Below are 13,422 nucleotides of genomic sequence, written 5' to 3'. Positions count from 1 at the left end.
TTAGCTGCTGAGGTTTTGTACACCTTCAATCTTTCTTTTAGTAGAGTTTTTATTATATCCAGAACTTTCCGAAAAGAGGCTTCTTTGAATCCTTTATACTTATGGAGGAATACACGTATAATTGAGCTCTTTCGCTCGTATATGTTTTCTGTATTGTAAAATGTCGGCGTTGTGGATGCCACATTGTGAAAGATGAAAAGATGCGCTTAACAATTTGGTAAGTCAGAACTAAACACTTGAATTTCGCGCAAAGCTTAGTAAATTTAATTTCGCACCATTTTTTGCTGTATGAAATTCCGCGCACAAAGTTAGTGATATGTTATTTTGGCGCCATTTCTGTTGGCATGAAATTTCCCGCCCTAAGTTTGCTAAAAAATTATCTTTGCGCCATTTCCGTTTGCATGAAATTTGGCGTCAACACTTGGTGATATATTAATTGAGCGCTATTTTTGCAATGCCTCGAAATCGAGCGCTACTTTTTCTTGCAACCACAAAACCATCATAAAAAGGAATGAGTATAAACAATGTAATGGCCAAGAATTATGTACCTGCATAAATCCGCCTATCGCTAGGCTAGATTGTTCGATCTCTTGCCTGGAGTTACTACTCCCAGTGTTGATGTATATCGAGTCTCCGTCGAACAATCTACAGAGTGTACAGCACTCCCTCTCCAAATGTATGTGTCTCAGAGTGTCCTCCATTTCCTCGTTCATCAGCAGGCCCACACCACCATTATAAATTGAGACAGATGCATAAGTACGTTTGTCAGAGCAAACTACGATTGCGCTTTTTTATGCGTTTATTTAAAAGTTGATAGTGTAAAGAGCTTCAAAATCCTTAGTGAAGCAAATCCTCATGCTTTCTTGGTCGCCAATCTTATTTCTTAAAAGCCAAACCCGCAACAGTCAGGGGCGTCCATTTTCCTACCAAACAAACAACTACAAAAATATGCGGCCGGGACGTGAGCTGAAACTAGCAATGTGACTGTCTTGCGATTGACAGCGATCGGAAGTAAAGCAAGTAATTTCGCCGCAAACGAGTCCTATTTTTAATTCCCAAATAATCCCAGACGCCTTTCCAGATTTTCACACTTTCAGAGTTTGGATAAAGACAATGAGGACTCATTTCTCCACATTTCCACACTTCCGGTGTTAACAGATAAAGACAGTGGAGAAACATTTCCACATTTCCACACTTCCAGAGTTATTAGATGAAGACGTTGAAGACATATTTCCACATTTCCTTACCTCCAGAGTTATTAGATGAATACAAGGAAGACATATTTCCACATTTCCACACTTCCAAAGTTATTAGACAAAGATATTGAAGACATATTTCCACATTTCCACACTTCCAGAGTTACTAGATGAAGACAAGGAAGACATATTTCCACATTTCCAGAGTTTTGAGATAAATTAAGACAAGGAAGACATATTTCCACATTTCCACATTTTCTTACTTCCAGGGTTATTAGATGAATACAAGGAAGACATATTTCCACATTTCCACATTTCCACACTTCCAGAGTTATTAGACAAAGACAAGGAAGACATATTTCCACATTTCCCAGGGGCGGATCCAGGATTTTTTTTAGGAGGGGGTGCACTCGCCTCTTGCTCTACTTCAAAACCAATAAACCACATAGTTTTTTTTTTTTGCAGAATACCAGTTGTATCAGAAAACCGCAGGTCATCTCAGGGGGGGGGGGGTGCGCACCCCCTGCACCCTCCCCCTAGATCCGCCCCTGTTTCCACATTTCCAAATTTCCACACTTCCACACGTCCAGAGTTACTAAATAAATTAAGACAATGGAGACGCATTTCCACATTTCCACACTTCCAAAGTTAGCAACTAAAAGTAATCGATTCTACCGTGACAAGACATTGTAGTGCGTTCACGTCAATGCATAAGTTTGTCTCTATTACGACTACCCGGGCGCATACATTTGTCACAAATTAACGATAATGTTTCTCTTTTGCCCATTCCATTCTGATGACGCGTTCTGTGCTCTTCTACCCGAAGTAAAAGCCGTTGTGCTTTATACATTCCTACAAACCTCTTAGCTGAATCTCCAAGAAATGAAGAATAATTTAAGGACTGACGCGGCGTAAAAGGACTGGAATTCAGGCCATTTCCTTTAAATACCGGTCTTGTCCAAGGGCTAGCCATAATTCTTGTGCTCCAAGAGATCTGCTCGTATGCCCAGAAGTGGAAGTAGCTTTGTAGCAGTTAGAAGTTCTCTGTCGCGCGCCAAAAATCGCTGGGGGACTAGAACTAGTCGACCCATAGTGGATATGTCGTGTATGGGAGACGAAACGTATTCTAAAGTCATGTGGACCGTGGAAAAGCCAAGCAATAATATGGACAAAATAACGCAGGAGAAATACAACAAAAGCCGTGAAAGAAGTGACAGGATCAGTGCATTAATGGGACAGTACATGTTGAAGGGTTACCGAATGTTAGGCTCAACATGTGAAGTCTGTGGGGTAAGCATCATTGTCAAAATAGCATACTGAACTTTTTTGGCTTTGTCTGACAGCTCTTTACAATTTATTTATTCTTATTTATGATGTTCTTAGCTGGTAGGCAAGATCAAGAAACCTTGCTTTATGAGTTTTTTGATTGCTCAGTCAAGTGCATCACAGTCACATTTGTCCTTTCTTGTTTTGTTGTTGTTGTTGTTGTTGTTGTTTTTTAAATAAAAATTGCTAATTATCTTAAACAGGTAGGCCCTAACATCCTTCTAGTACTATGGCCTTTTTATTGAACATGTATGTTCCGAGCAGGGAACCTCTTGCCTCTTGTAGAACTAGCCACTTGTTAATTGGCTCAATCAACTACAGTGGACTACTTTGTAATCTGATTTGTAGCACTCAGATCACCTTATTCTAGAAGTATGGTTGCTCATTAAATGCTTTCAGGTTAAATTATTTCTTGGTGCTACAAAATTATACTTTATTCTGACAAAGTGTTTTCTCACTAACAGACTGTACCTGGCATGATGTTACTTTAAACATAACTTTCACTCGAGCTCCTGCATCTTGTAAGTCTGACTTCCTTGCAACATTTCCTCTGACCCCTCACTTTTTTGATTAGCAATCAACTCATTGTACTGATCACTCACTTGGAAACATGGTCCTTATTCCTTTGCTCATCAGTCTCTGTTGGCCGGGCACCTGGTATCCAGGCCTTGGTTTGCTTGGGTCAACCCTACCTCAGGATCAGAACTGAGGCTTCAGTTACCTGCCAGTTTAATTCTAGTACGAGCTACATGTAATGTTTCTTTCAACATAAGATGTGTACATCTTGCTGAGTTAGAGGCTTGCATGTTTTACTGGGTTTGTGGAAGAACTACTCTGGTACCGATGACCCTCTGTATGGGTATTTCTGATAAAATTATAGTCAAGAGGATAACCATTGATGAAGCGACGAGCTAAGAGATTTTTGTTAAGATAAGTGATGATTGCATTGGTATTAAGATTTAAATCAAGTTTGACAATGTTAACCATGCAAGGAAACATGCCAAAAAGTGTGCCGCACATTGTTTGTTTTCCTTATTTTCTCGTTTCCATTGTCGTTGTGGTTGCATTGAGCTCGCTAGTAGCATAACCAAACAAAACAATTCTTGATAGCAATGATTTTGCCCCAAATAGTTAAAGATTTGATGGAAAATGTGCGATAAAACAGACTTCTATAGGTACCTATACAGAGGCTCAGTGGTAGTTGATCAAATTTTCAGATGAAGAGCCACTCACCTGGATATGTTGACATAAAATAATAATAATTATTATTATTATCATTATTATTTACAACGTGGTCACTGTAAGCTAGAAGCTAGAAGCTGGAAGTCTATGTGGGTATCTGGTCACTTGCTGTGACCTAAGGTGTCCAGACTGCCGGCTTTTACCCTTTTCGCATTAAGAAGGCGTATTCTTTGTCTCTTTTGTCACTAAGAAGGCGTTTTCTTTGCCAAACCTCTGGCTTGGTTTATCGCATCTCCTGTCGCCATTTCCCCTCTGTCTACATTTGGGAAACAACTTTGCATGTGCGTCACTGTTTTTTGTACATTTCTTTGCTGTCGCAGCATGACTACAAAATGAAAGTCCCTAATTTCACGTTGTGTCGAGGACGTGAACACAAGACAACGACTTTCTTTTTCTCTTCCTGAACTTTGATACAGTCTTTTAGAATTCAACTCCAGAAAAATTTTGCCAACATTTTACGAATTGAACAAGTTGGAATAAGTGCGATAAAGTTTCAAGTAGCACAAATTCACTTGTTGTTGTCACCATCTTGGTTGCTTAAGCTGCCTATCATGCTCTGCAGGGAAAACACACAACAGAAGTGCCTGGAGAAGCACCTGATTTTTCAGCTTGGCACAAGTCATCCCCTTCTAGGCTGCGCACAGAGCCGCCCACGTACTACAAAGTTTTTTGAGTGTTTATTTTTTCTTTCAAGCATGTATGCAAACCTTGCAACGTTTCTAACGTACTTGTAACTCCACTGATAAAGGTCCACTGAGGCCCAAAGTGTTTGGAGAAGTCAAACCACAAGACAGCACTTTTGTTCATTATTTTTTGTTGAACATTCCCTGACTTAAACCTTTTCCTCTTTCATATTAAACCTCCCTGAGTGTCCAATATTTTCCTCAGTATTCTTGCAGAGCCTAACAGACACGCTTTCTGTAACAGACCTAATGCACATGACATTTCAGAGGCCTTAAGACCTTTGATAAGTTGCACTGGTACTGTCCCCAGAGCTCCAATGACAATTGATAAGGGTTAGGGCTGTTACTAAGGGCCAGGGGCTGGGGATTTCCCCCCGCTTACTATGAGCATGACCCCTGTCTACTTTCATATAGGAAGCAAAAGGAAAATAGAACCAAAAGAATTTGCTAACCATTCAATTCACTGTTGTCTAACTGCATATACCCGTGACAGCCCTGCACCTACTCTTGTTCCTTTCTTTAACCCTGGTATCGATTGGGCTGGTTATGTATTATCAGGCATGATCGTGACTGCTTATCAAGGACGACAGTGTCTGGTTTCTTTATTCGATGTTAGTCAAGTCTTGATCTGAAAATCCCACAACATCTTGACCGCTTCAGATTCCAGCATGGGCTGAGGTTTGTGATCATACCATTTTGCCCCTCTTTGTAAGGAGAGATTTTCCATGAATTCTTTATTTGCTTCGAATATCATATATAGCTTTCGAATATTCGCATTGACATTGTTCTTAGTAATTCATGCTGAACTCTGATTTGCATAAAGAGGTTTTAACTCCGCAAAAAGGCTCGTGCCATTTTATTGTCCTTTCTTTCATTTGCTCTGTGTTCGCTATAGGTAATAATCATAGAAAAACCAACAGGTTCCTCAACAAACAAAACTAATTGCTCGTTCTCTTTTCAATTATATACATTTTACATCAAATTATGTTACTCTTGAAAGAATACTTAATTTCTTAATAATGGTTTATTTGACTTTAGTATATTTTTCGTGATTTTCACTACTGGACAACATGTATTCATAGAAACGCCTTTCGTGCAGTTGCATCTCGTTTTAATTGCAATTTAGTTATATTTATTTGCGAAAATATATTTCATTAAGTTGTTAGTTGAAGAGAGGTGATAACCGAATTGTGAATATGAAAGGTTTTGCTGTCTTGTAATTTTAAAATTAGATCGGTTTTTGCTTAAGGTGAAAACTTCTAATTAGTCTAAGCTTTTCCTGTTTAAAACAATCGATAGCTGAACTTGCAATTTAATTCATATTGTAACACTTTGTACATAAAGCTGTTTTACTGACCTGGCTAGGTCTTTGTCTCAGTAGTTTTACTTTCTAAAATAGGAATAGTAACAAAAGATTTCAGGTTAAAAATAGAATTTGTATGTAGTTTTCATTTAACTCTCAGAGATTTCTGTTTATATTCCTATTGTATTCTTTTATCTTCAATGGTTGTAAAAATCATATATAAGTAAGTTGCTTTGAACTGATTTTTCGATTACATCAACGATTATTTCGCCGTGTCCTAGCCGAGTTATTGCTGTTTGTTCCGCTGAAGAATAAACGCTGTTGGAACCAAGTTTAGTTCTGTTTTATCTACTGCTGTACCAGTTAGTGGTCAGATCCCGGTCCTTCAGAGAAGTGACGGCTCTTCCCCGCAAGCGAGTTGCCATTTGAGTCTAGTTTTCCCCAGTTTTATCGTGAGTCAAGCACCGAGTTTCAGTTGAGCCTTAAATTCGTTTCAAAGTGGAAAAACCTTCCGTCACATCTTTCAGATCCAAATCTCTTACAGAGCTTCCACTGAGTGAAAAGTGCCACTTTGTTGTGTCTCCATAGAGGATGCTGTTTGTGGATCAGCATCTTACACTTTGCCACTATATGACTTACAGTAGCTTACAGTCTCCTCTCTCTCTCTCCCCAGATAACTTTACATATCGGTAGCATGTTCTGATTATCCATGAGTGATTTTTACTGTTCATTCTTGAGTAATCAATCCTTCTATCTCCTTTAACTGACCCCTAAATAGCCATCTCCGTTTATGTTGTTCTTCAGTATCCACTCTGCCCCTTAAAAACTGACCATGGAGGGGCTTCCCTAGTAGCATCGATACCCTTTAAATCTTGACTCCTTTTAAGCACATTCTCTCGTGTTACTGATTCCATAACCTTTTCTTGGCTGCTATCAACTTAGTTACTGAGTTGGTAGTGAGCCGGCCTCGATTTCTGTCTGCGGCACTGTCTTCACGGCTTAATAGTTCTCTTCCTCTCTTTCCTTTCTAGACAACATAGATTCAGTGTCAGGAGCTTCCGTGTCTTTTTGTTCATTTCCTGAAGTTCGTTATTGGTCCAGCTGATGATTTGCGCACCATATCTCAGAATCGAGACCGCCCTTTTGTCGATGGCTGTAAATCCTCCGTTTAGCTTTGACTTCAGGATCATCCTGACTCTACAGTGATATTCTTTCTCTACGCCCCTGATCTCTTTCATCTCTGATCGCTTTGTGCCATGTATTTCTATTATCCCGAGACATTGTAGCCTTCACTGTCCAGTGATCTATAAAATAATCGTTATACCTGATGTCTGGTAACTGTGGTAATTCAATGCCTTCAATTTGAATGATCTTTCTTCGTTTCATCATTAGGGTTGACCATTTATTGATACCGAACTCCATGCACTTATGGGTGCTGATTACTCTGACCGACTTTACCTGACTCTCTATATGATTCTCATTTTTGCCGTACAAATTTTAGTTACCTATCTATAATAGATGGCTACTAATGTCGTTCCCTTTTCCAAGGTCGTATCTAGCCTTCGTTTTCCTCAACACTTAAGTTAGGTGGTCAGAGGGATCAATGCCACGATGAAAAGAGGTGACAGGCTTTCTCCCTGAAAGATTCATCCCTCGACTTTTACCTTGCCTAAAACTTTTCCCTCAAGCTGCCAGCTCAATTTCCCAGCCCCAAAGAGATCTAAGCATTTTAATAATGAGCCATGAGTCAGGGACCATGTCGAAGGCCTTCTTGAAATCAATCCAGGCCATCTCCCTGGTCCTGTAAGCCTTTTATGCAGGATCCTATTATCATATTAAGTAACAATTAGTCTGTTTTTGCCCTGGAGTTTCGCCGACAACCCTTTTGTTTCTTCGCTTCAAGATGTTTATAGAGCTTATCGTCCAATACTGAGCTATATGAAATACTACATACTGTTTACAACCTACAAAAGGAGTCCGTAGGCGATCTACAATCTCATGAGATAAAACCAATCAGTTAAAAATATTATAAGCTTGCGACCATTCCTATTTCGATTGCGTTTAATTGCATTGCTTTTCGCTGAAGAAATCCTGGGCCGAGTTGTTTGAAGGCCGGTTAGCGCTAACCCATGGTTAAATTTTAACCCGGGTTTCTTTTTCTTTTCATCAAAAGCGTTTTCTCGGAAAATTTTCTCTATTCTATTTAGAGTATTTAATCATCAAATTGTAGAAAAAAGAATTAAACTGAATTTGCTTTTTAAGCTTTCATATCTGAATTCAAATTTTGTACTAACCCTGGGTTATGTTAACCCGGCTTTGAACAACTCGGCCCTGTATTTTCCGTCCTAAGTCCGATATTGCACACTGTGGGTACGAAATAAAACAAAAAACCAACGGCTCTTTGTAGAACCGCCAAGGTTAACAATAGTCATAAACTTATGTACTTAAAAGAGATTATCTTATCTAGAGTAGATAAACGTTTCTATAAGTTTTCAAAACTCGGTAGTATTACCCGTTTGTAGTTCATAAATGCTAGGTTACCGACCCCCGGGGTTACCGAGTGAATTGTTTTAAACGCATGTAAGCTCTATTCAAGATTGCTGTTTCATGTTATGGCAGAATTTTCTACGGAAAATAACCTTAAATAAAAACCTTTTCAATACGACAAACTATTACGAACTCAAGTGGAAACAGGTAAACCACGAGCCATGAACTTCCTTGGAAAATCGCGCACGAGAGACAGACGCCATCATTGCGTCATTTCCCTGTTCCATACAGCTCTCATGGACCATAGCTCCTGACCAATCAGCCTGACCCTATCATCAAAATCTTGCACTTGTGTTAAGGAGTCTTAGTCTATTCTTCTAACTAATCCGGTCTATTTTTGAGTTCCATAGAATGTTCTTTTAAAGTACCGTGACCAGGAAGATTACTGTGTTGCTTGTAAGGAAGTCGACGCCCCAGCTGCACCAGGTACTTACAGTTCTATACTTACCAGTAGCTCTGATATTGTTTTTGTTACATTATCTGAGTGCGTTAGTATTGTATGTCATGTATGTAAAGTTTTACATTTTTTTCCCGTGGATAACAGACACTGTTTTTCCAAGTAGGTGCCATTAGGAAGGGTCAGTTAGTTAATCAGGAAACTCGAGTGTGCTTCCAGCGTGTTTGGGTAATAAGAGCTAATAGTGTCCAAACAGATATGAATTATTGTTTCAATTTCTATGATCAAATAAATGTTTTGCTTCGTTACATTGCATGGAGGTCAGTCATTGAACAACCTCGTTCCCAGGGTTCTCTCCTACCCGCTCCTTAGGGCGAGAGAACCCTGGGAACGAGGTTGGTCATTGAACTTCTCGGATCAATTTAGATCGGGAAAACTGCCTTCCTACCCCTCCCCTAAGCCGACATTTTGCCCAAATTGAGAAGTACGAGATAATGTTAACTTAGGGGAAGGGTAGGTGGGCAGTTTCCCAGAAACCTAAATTGATCCAACTTCTCATTACATGATTCGTAATGATTGTGATAAATGGCGCTTTCATCTGGCAATGTATACATATTAATGCTTTAGATGCGTTGAAGGGTTCAACACGGTGGTCATTTCTGTTTTTCCTTTCTGTAGTGAGTCGTCCTGTTGGATCGGCAAGTGCGTCCCATCCACAGCAGCACTCTGAACTGATTTCCGTGGTAAAATCACCTACAAGCCAGAATGCTGTACACACAGCCGTGCACGCTGTTAACGAGAAAATGTTGTGGGCAAGTCAAGCACTCAGTAGTGCTCACTCTACAGGAGAATGTCAGCAGCTCTGTGAACTCCTTAAGACCTGTGCTGAAACATTAAGAGCTTTGCGCGAAATTCAACAATGAAAATGTAGTATGTCATTGTCTGAAGGGTCATAATTTGTACAAAATTACCTAAGGTATAAAGAACCCGTGGACAGACTCCAGTGTGCAAAGGGTGGAGAACAGGAGAAAAAAAGGACGCTTACCAAGGCGCCCGTTGAAAAGGCTAAATGTTACAACAACTTTCTCTTATAAAACTGCTTGCTAAAATCCAGTTCCATGGCCTGTCATACCTCTACACACTTCATAGAAAGAGGACTATGAATATTTATCGGCGACTCATTTTGCTCGTAAACAAAATTTAAAGCTTTTTGTTCTTCCCCCTTAACGCGATTACAGGGAAAACGTTTCAACGAAACCGAGATTTGGGCTTACCAGGCTAAATAGATTGTTACATTTGTTGCTTTCGGAGATTGGAAAACCGGACCAAGGACTAGCCTGCCAATAAAGCGGCCTCTAATGGCTCCGTCCCAGACCGGCCACGGGCTAACCAGGGGCCCGATTCTTCAAAGTTTCCGGAAAGCTGCTGTGATAACATTATCTACATTATAGAGGTTTCAATAGTTTTGCAGCTAACATGATAAAACTGTCAGTAAAGGTCAAAAGTAAAGGGATGGCTTTTTAGCTAAGACCCGCGCTTTTCCTCCTCGGATTTGTTTGTTTGTTTGTTTTTTTAATTTGGTTCCTGTCGCGAGAAGTTACCTGACCTGCGAGATAGCGTTGGAGAAACGGGAATCACGCCTTAAGCAATAATTCAGCACGTGAAGGACGGTTTTCGGTGAATTTATCTGCCGACACTCACTACACAATTAGGTCGTGGTAGGCGGCCTCTGAACTTGTAACTGAGTTGGTACTTCACCGTAGTAAAGACCATCAACAATTGCAACAACACAAATAGGGGAGGGACTACACTAGTGATCAATGATTTGGTTATTTTATTTACCCTAAGTACTTTTGGCTGTTCTTACATGTCTTTATGTTACTACAGTACAACTGATTTCATATGAATTACAGACAAGAAAAATAATCTTTTGTTATTAGAACTGTTCTATACCTAAAGCCTTTTTAAACCGGAATAAAATTCTGTTCCATTATAATCCCTACATGCAACTGTGAGGATAAATGTAGGACGGCTAATTTTACTTTTAAAATGATCGTGATCCATAAGGTAACAAATTTTCCGTCCGCTTTAAGGCCAGGCCCCGGTTGTTCAAACGTTGGATGGTATTATCCACTGTATCGTGATAAGTATTAGGCAAAGTAATTGCGTCATCCACAGGATAGCTGAGATTTATCCAGTGAATAGCACTGTCCGACGTTTGAACAAGTGGGGCATTTTTAAGGTAATGAGCCCGGCCTATGGTACCACACTGATAATAAGCGAATTGATTTGTTTATGCTGCATAAAAAGCGTTGTCTGAAGGGGAGGTGACACTCGAGTTACTAACAGCCGAAAACTACTTCATAATATGGCATGCGTGTTAATTTAGTCAGACGGCCGGTACCTTTGAGAAAAAAAAAACTTCTCAGTTTTGCAAATCTAAATACTTGCTAGGATGATCGAGTGCATAATGGTGTAAAAGTGGCCGTTCTGGGGACGTTTTCAAATGTAAGAGATGCCCACTGGCAAGCAGCTGAGCCCAGCCAGTCAAGGATAGGGAAATACAAAATACTATCATTATACTAGTTAGCAAAATGACACTTTCTACGCTTCAGTAGCTGAAAAAAAAAAATTGAAACGTTTCCGAGAATCAGCGCGGAAACTTGAAAGTTGTTCAATGTTCTTGTATTAAGAAAACCACCAGCAATCATAATCAATGTCAGATTAGAGTATGAATCAATCTGGTGTTTCTTACTTCAACCAAACCGGTTTCATAAAACAGTTGAACATTTTGCCTTGTACTCACACACAAATAGAGAAAAAGCTACAAAGACCAATCGTGTCCACATATTACAATCTACTTGCTACCTAGGTCGCGAAACTCTCCCCTATAGTAAGGTATATTTGTATAAAAGCGATATATATCAGATTCTAATTAGCGTTACAAATCACTCTCTCCGTAAAGAGCAGTGGAGAAGGACATGTAATCCAAAGCACCTGGGACTGAGTCAGGCCCTTCATAAGGTGCCATTCTTGCAATACAATATTCAGCTTGATCGGGTGGCAACTCGCGCCGTAACTCGTCCACGGTGATGTACGGCTAAAGGAAAAAACAAAAGCAACATGAGCATAAGGAGGATGTTATCCGCTCTACTGGCACATGTCCTACACTAACAGCAGCAAATCGTTTAACTCTACTGTCTGAGTCCGGGCGTCAAGAGAAACGTGCGAGAGTTGGGGAACGTACAAACCAAACCGTGGTTAGGCCATCAAAAGTTAGTGGTTTATACGGGGAAGACTAATCCTTTCTGGAATTTGTGTAACACAAATAACACTACATATGACTATCAATCAAACGTTGGATAGCGATACCTAACGGATACATCAATATCCAACAGATTAGTATTAAAATTGGGTTATCTACAGGATAGAGATCTGGTATCCAGTATTGAACAACTAGGGCATACTGGATTTCACATATCGCTTGAACGGTCATTTAAGCACTTTGAATTTACTGTTTTAGGGATTAAGTGCTCTGGTAAGTCTATCTTACCAGCAGTTAAAGAAGAGAAGAAAACATTTGGGAGCTCCACAAAGTAGTAATTTGTCATTGGTAATAACCGGGGTGATTGAAGGATAAGAGGCTGCGCTCAGTTTGTTTGAGCGAGAAAATGGTTCGTAATAACCTTGCGTTTTTCACTAGTCGCGGTCTACCGACACCTGTCCAGCGGACAACACATCAGAAAAGAGACAGTGCGTCTCCGGCTCTATTCACAACCCCTTCCTAGAGAAGAATGCTCTTACTGAAAACCTACCGACTTTCTGCATTGATTCTTCATTTGAAGTTCAATTTAACAAGTTACAGTTGAAAAGACACGAGATGGATAAGTTCACTCGGCTGTTAACGATAAAGATTATGGAAATTTTGAACTTCACACTGACTCCTGTCCGCGCAAGTACTAAAATTGCTCATAACTACATATAATTATGAGAATCTTTCGACAATCTTCAGCCAATCAAAATTACGGCCCGGTTTTGAGGTAATGACGTCACTGGAAGGCATTGACGCCTAGGGCTTTCAGACGTCTCACAAGAGAGCAAGCGACTCGGGAGTCACACAGCTGAAATTCAAGCTAGTTCGCATTTTCGAGTCAGTGGTATTACCTTGTCCCCAGCAAGGATCTTGAAGGACTCCATCACTTGATCAGCGGTATCAGTGTCGGCAGTTTCTCGGGTCATAAAATCAACAAATGCTTGAAAAGTCACAGTTCCTGTATTGTTTGGATCCACAATAGTCATAAGACGCTGAAACTCTTCCTCTCCCTACGATGGAAAGACAAATTTTTAAATGCCTGACATATTTCTTTTTTAGATCTTTGTACCACTTCCTGATTACGAACAAAATTAGCAACTCAAAACGTAAGTATCAAAAAGCAAGAGTTTTTTTTGTGATTATCTTTTCCCCTTCGATTCATTGTCGAAGTATTTTAATGTTAACTTTGTACTTACTATCTGTAATGGTCACGTAATTTTTCATTAAAATAAGATAAAAATACGTAAATAAAAATAATAAAAAAGAAATTTTTACAGAAAAAGAAAGAAAATTAAATAAAGAAACAAACACTAAAACACACATGTGCCGCGCACAATCAGCTAAAGCGCAGCAGAGTAAAATTATACAAAATTTATTCAATTTTTGTTTTCAACCGCTCTTGACGTTAATAATTC

General features: G+C 39.6%; 2 protein-coding genes across 2 annotated transcripts in view; one reads left to right on the top strand and one right to left on the bottom strand.

The window, feature by feature from the left end:
* Window positions 1–2,337: 2,337 nt before the first annotated feature.
* Window positions 2,338–9,905, top strand: LOC140943013 (protein ZNRD2-like). Its single transcript, XM_073392043.1, has 3 exons — window positions 2,338–2,486; window positions 8,648–8,723; window positions 9,373–9,905. Exons 1-3 carry the CDS (start codon window positions 2,361–2,363, stop codon window positions 9,615–9,617), a joined length of 447 nt encoding a protein of 148 aa, XP_073248144.1. The 5' UTR covers window positions 2,338–2,360; the 3' UTR covers window positions 9,618–9,905.
* A 600-nt stretch (window positions 9,906–10,505) lies between these two features.
* The window catches only part of LOC140943012 (alpha-actinin-1-like), a 28,358-nt gene continuing 25,441 nt past the window's right edge, over window positions 10,506–13,422 (bottom strand). Inside the window, exons 26-27 of the mRNA XM_073392042.1 lie at window positions 12,859–13,017; window positions 10,506–11,794 (exon numbers count right to left, since the gene is read on the bottom strand). Coding sequence (XP_073248143.1) covers window positions 11,636–11,794; window positions 12,859–13,017 — 318 coding nt within the window. The 3' untranslated portion in view covers window positions 10,506–11,635. The remainder of the gene's footprint in view (window positions 11,795–12,858; window positions 13,018–13,422) is intronic.

This window comes from Porites lutea, chromosome 7 (assembly GCF_958299795.1).
Source record: "Porites lutea chromosome 7, jaPorLute2.1, whole genome shotgun sequence".
Taxonomy (NCBI): Eukaryota; Metazoa; Cnidaria; class Anthozoa; order Scleractinia; family Poritidae; genus Porites; species Porites lutea.
This window is presented reverse-complemented; position numbering and strand designations above follow the sequence as displayed.